The 5,798-nt window shown below is 40.7% G+C and overlaps 1 protein-coding gene across 1 annotated transcript in view; it reads right to left on the bottom strand.

Annotated features, from left to right (window-relative positions):
* Nucleotides 1-303: 303 nt before the first annotated feature.
* The window catches only part of NUDT19 (nudix (nucleoside diphosphate linked moiety X)-type motif 19), a 14,553-nt gene continuing 9,058 nt past the window's right edge, over nt 304-5,798 (bottom strand). Inside the window, exons 2-3 of the mRNA XM_006867308.1 lie at nt 1,321-1,528; nt 304-509 (exon numbers count right to left, since the gene is read on the bottom strand). Coding sequence (XP_006867370.1) covers nt 304-509; nt 1,321-1,528 — 414 coding nt within the window. The remainder of the gene's footprint in view (nt 510-1,320; nt 1,529-5,798) is intronic.

Raw genomic sequence — 5,798 nt, 5'->3', positions numbered from 1 at the left:
AGAAAAACAATGGCAGAAAACCATCTTACTTAAACTTTTGCAGTAATAAAAGTAATACAGAAATAGAGGTTCTTATGAACATTTTGCTTCTTACTTTAGTAACAAGATCATTAATACTTTACAGTTGTGGCAAACGTGATTTAAGGAATAAAATCAGCAAGAGAGCCTGGTAATGCACTTGAAATAAGAAAGAATGGGTTACAACTTTTATAGGCACAGCATTCCTTAGGTTTCAAGCAAGTTTCATCAACCCTTATCCACAAGGACTATGTCCAAGAGGCCACCTTCCAAAGCGGCAACAGCCTACATCCGACTCTTACCCACTACATAGGTCTTGGGGTACACATGTTTAGATTTGGGCTGAACAGTCACATGGACACTATAAAGATGGCGATCGTGCAATACTACTCGGTGAAATGTCTTGCCTTCCTTCATGATTTCTTCAATCTTTTTCTCAGTGGATAAAGGCTTTTCTAAATAGTCTGAATCTTCCAAGTAGAGCTCATCTCCTGGAAAACAATACAATTTCAGTGTCACACAAAACATTCCAATACACTGATGACATATAAGTCAGCATTGACTTTTATCTAGTTCATGGGTTTGGAACTGAAATAACCATACTTCTGTGAGCTTATACATTTCTTTCTTGTAGTTCTAGTATTTTTCTTACCTGACACCCCAGCTCCTACCAAGTGTTTTTTTTTTTAGAACATAAACATTTTTGACTGGCATGTTTTCATCAGGAATGCTAACTTTCATCATAGTTCATGATTATCCTATTCAGTACTGATACAGATAGTGTGGTCTTGGTATCCACCTGCTATAGTATTTCAATACGGATTACTCTGATCATTTTAGGTTCAAAGTGTAAAAATCATTTACACTTGAGAATTGCTGAATTGTCCCCACTACGGAAGAGGAATAAATCTAATCGCTATTCTGAGGACCTGAGGAAGCAGTGAAGCCAGCCAGGTCACAGAGCCCTGCGCTGAACTCCACAAATGCTCCAGCTCAGGTTCACTTAAAAAACAACTGCCAACAAGCTCTCCAGAATTCAATCAAATTAAAAACTTTCAGGTTCTCAGTAATTCAAAATGAAAATGTGAAAAAAAAAAAAAAAAATTAGCTACTGTACGAGAAAGAACTTTGCAATGATTTGGAAATGTATTTCCACAAATGCATACATATATATGTGATAAATGCCCCTTAGGGGTCTTAAGTGCAAACTGAAATTTGTGTCCTTAGGTTGGACAATACTGATGTTCAGTTCAGTGCCTTACATAGGAACACTAGCAAAAGCAATGACATGTCACTACTTACCTGGCAAAAGCTGGAGTGCCCCATCAGCAGCTAAGAGTGAGATCGGCAGCCATCTTTCCCTCCCTTCTAATCCACGATCCAAACAAAACTGGTACAAGTCTGAGAGAGAGGCAAAGTTTTCTAGTCTTCTTATTTCGTAGAACTGCGGGGGTGCCAACCAAATTTCTTTTGAAATGAAACTTTGAGTTGCTTCCGATGGAGATGACCACTGTGGAAGACAAAGACAGGGTTTTCTGAGGTTTATTCTATAAACAACATGAAAATTGAGACTGGTAAAGCCAGTACTTTTTGAAGTTAGGTCCAGACCTAATTGAAGTTAATCCATAAATTGTCTTTTTAGCTCTCACTGAAGCAAGAGAAGAAGCCACCTGGGCTGATCCCGTTAAGAAGTTAACTACTAGGACATCAGTCCTGAGAATTGGTAAAGACACCAGGAAGGAGAGATCACCTAGAGTTGACCTCGGAAAACAGTCTAGCATACAAGGGACAGGGCCATGAGGTTCCTTCTGGCTACTCACAGAGAAGACTCTGAAATGTAAATTCATGAACGCAGGTTGAGAAGTTGGCGCCCATTGGTTGCTGCTACAAATAAGTACTCTGACCAGACCCTAGGGACATAGTGGTGAGTAAGACAAGGCTCTCTCAGGCCCTATGAGGCTTTCAGCAAAATGCAGCCCAATGTGCACCCTGTGTTACAAAGAGATGAAGGATTCGATGCAGCGGAGTTTTCAGGAAGGTCAAGAGGCTAGGTTTGGTCTACAGACCTGGGAGAGAGAGCTCTGCAGGACATCAGCAAGGCAGGGCATACCCATTTATGTCTAGTGTAATGTGCTGGTGTAATGTGCTCGTCCATAATCCTTCTTCCACAGATATTTAGATTAAAAGAACTGATTCAATGAATATGGGATCATCCCAAAACATCTTTCTTTAATTGCTTTACTAAATATCCACTTCTACCACACATCTGTCAGTTTGTCCCCTCCCACCTTTTTTCAACAACATAAATAATCACTATATTCGTAGTAGACCTTACCAGACACAAGAAACAGAAATTAAAATAACTATAGATGTGGGAGGAGATGATGGAGAAGCTCAATATCATCCGCCAATACAAGGCCAGGGGCTGACTGTGGAACTGATATCTGTTCTTCATATGTAAGTTCAGGCTGAAGCTGAAGAAGATGAAAACAAGTCCATGAGAGCCAAAGTATGACCTTGAGCAGATCCCGAATGAATTTAGAGAACAGATGAATGCATCAGACACTAATAACTGAAGACCAGAAGAGTTGTGGGATGACATCAAGAACATCAATGAATACACCTCTTTGAAGCCACTGTAGTAGCTTAAGCATTTTAGAATATTAAGGAAGAAATGCAAAAAAATTTGGTATTTTGAACATTTTTACCTTTGACAAATTAATACTGTTAACACAGAAAAATATAGTGAAGACAATTATAGTTTTGTAAGATAAGTCCTGGTGTGGCACTGTGGGCTAATGTGTCAGACTGCAAAGTTGTTTGAACTGCAAAGTCAGTAGTTCAAGCTCACCAGCTGCTCCTTAGAAATCCTAAACAGGGTCACTATGGGTCGGAATAGACTCGATGGCACTTAACAACAACAAGATAATCAAAGGACACACACACAAATCCTACATGAAGGAAGTACAAAGTCATTAAAAAGACAGGAAAGAAAGAAAAGACCAAAACAGATGTCAGAAGAGACTCTGAAACCTGCTCTCAAAGATACAGAAGCTAAAGCAACTTAAAGAAATGATAAAGTAAAAGAGCTGAACAGAAAATTTCAAAGGAAAGTTTGAGAAGACAAAGCAAATGACTATAATGAATTGTATAAAAGCAAAAAAGAAGAACATGCTCAGTGTTCCTCGAGCTGAAAGAAACGGGGGAAAATTCAAGCCTTTTCTTGCAATACTGAACGATTCTATGGGTAAAATATTAAATGACACAGGAAGCATCCAAAGAAAATAGATGGAAGGAATAAATACACAGAGACATCGTTCCAAAAAGAATTAGTCAATGTTCAACCACTGCAAGAGGTAGCATATTATCAAGAAACTGTGGTACTGAAGGACAAAGTCCAAACTGCACTGAAGGCGTTGGCTTAAGAAAGTCTCCTGGAATTGATGGATTACAAACGGAACTGTTTCAACAAACTGAAGCAGCACCGGAAGCGCTCACTCATCTATGCTAAGACATGTGGAAGACCTGACCTGTCCAACTGACTGAAGAGATCCTTATCTGTGCCCATTCCAAAAGTGTCACCCAATGCAACATGGAAATCATTAAACAGTATCACTATTATCACATGCAAGAAAAATTCTGCTGAAAAGAACGCAAAAATGGTTGTAGCAGTACATCAACAGGGAGCTGATAAATTCAAGACGGACTCATTAAGAAGATATGGAATGAAGATTATTATCACTGCTGCTACCAAATGGATCTTGGCTGAAACAGAGAACAGCAGAAAGATGATTACATGTACTATACTGACTATACAATGACATTTAACTATGTGGATTACAGAAAACTATAGATAACACTGTGGTGGTGGTGGTCACGTGCCGTGGAGTCAGTTCCGACTCATAGCAACCCTGTACAAGGTTTCCGAGGCTATAAATCTTAATGGGAGCAGAAAGCCTCATCTTTCTCCCGTGAAACAGCCGGTAGTTTCGAACTGCTGACGTTGCGGTTCACATCCCGACTCATAACCACTATGCTACCAGAGCTCCTTAGATAACACTGTAGAGAATGGGAATTTCAGAACACTTAATTGTGCTCATGAGGAACCAGTATACAGACCAAAAAGCAGTCACTCGAACAGTATACGGAGGGTGGTTTAAAATCAGGAAAGATGTGAGCCAGTGTTGTGTTCTGTCACCATACTTATTCATTCTGTATGCTGAGCGCATAATCCAGGAAGCTGGATTATATGAAGAACATGGCATCAGGATTGAAGGGAGATTCACTGACAATCTGAGACATGAAGATGATACACCCTTGCTTCCTGGAAGCAAAGAAGACTTGAAATGCTTATTGATGAAGATCAAAGACTACAGTCTTCAGTATGGATTGCAACTGAACATTAAAAAAATGGAAATTCTCACAACTGACCTAATAAACAACATCATGATAAACAGAGAAAAGACTGAAGTTATCAAAGATTTCATATAGCTTGGTTCCATAATCAATGATTCTGAAAGCAGGAGTCAAGAAATCAGGCAACATATTTGTGGTGTAGTGAATGATCTAATGTCTCTTCTAGCCGTGGTCTGTAACTCCCATCAAACCATGTTTTTGCCCTGTTGGGTCAGGGTAAGAGAAGGTGGGAGAAGATACTGAAAGAATGACAGGATCAGCTGTGGATATTAGAGTTCATTGTAACTGTGAAAACTTGAATTCTAGCATGGGTTTAAAAATGAGCAATCTCAGAGCAGAGGGGGGATCTCAGTATTATCAGAGGGGAACGCACCATTTGGACGCCAAGATCGCTCCGCACCGAACCTTCTGGACACAGGACAGAAAGCTGGGACACTGGAGGAGGGGCAGAGGAACAGCAGTAGAACCAAGAGCCAGAGCACGAGACAGAGCAGTGGGCCTCCCAGCCCACAGAGCGAGGGAAGCTGAATGGCTTTGGGCAGGAGGTTTGCTTGCAGACTGAGGTGCTTCCAGGCACTGAAGTGGGGGAGCTGGGTTTGAGTGCCTTTAGGCTAAGGTTTATGGTGCAGTGGTGGGTCCTGCGGCATGGCATTATCAGCAGCTGACTGGAATAACAATGCCCTGGGCATTTCTGACCCTGAACTAACTTCCTTAATAAACTCCAGAGCTCCGAGTTTGGTGTTTGAGTCTGTGTAGCCATTTGCAATGGATTATTGAATCCATCTGAGAAAGTAGAGAGTGTCGGTGAGTGATGGTTTGGTGCAGTTTTTGGAGTATTACATTACACCACTCGTCTGTCAGTTTGTCATACTGTGGTGGCTTGTGATTTGCTGTGATTCTGAAACCTATGTCACTGGTATTTTAAATACCAGCAGGGTCACCCATGGTGGACAGGTTTCAGATGAGCTTCCAGACAAAGACAGACTAGGAAGAAAGAGTGATCAACTACTTCCGAATATTTAGTCACTGAAAACCTTATAAAAAGCAGAGAAACACTGTCAGATATAGTGCCGGAAAATGAGCCCCTCAGGTTGGAAGACACTCAAAATGCGACTGGAGAAGAGCTGTCTCCTCAAAGTAGAGCTGACCGTGATAAAGTGAATGGACTAAAGCTCGTGGGAAAAAAGCCCAGGAGACCTTCATTTGCTGATGGGGCACAGCTCAAAATGAAGAGAAACAGCTGTAAACATCCATTAGTAATCAGAACATGGATTGTACAAAGTATGAATCTAGGAAAATTGGAAATTGTCAAAAAATGAAATGGAACACATAAACATCGATACCTTAGGCATTAGTGAGCTGAA

This window comes from Chrysochloris asiatica, unplaced genomic scaffold (assembly GCF_000296735.1).
Source record: "Chrysochloris asiatica unplaced genomic scaffold, ChrAsi1.0 scaffold00104, whole genome shotgun sequence".
Lineage (NCBI taxonomy): Eukaryota > Metazoa > Chordata > Mammalia > Afrosoricida > Chrysochloridae > Chrysochloris > Chrysochloris asiatica.
The sequence above is the reverse complement of the archived record's forward strand: the minus strand, read 5'-3'. Positions and strand labels throughout refer to the sequence as shown.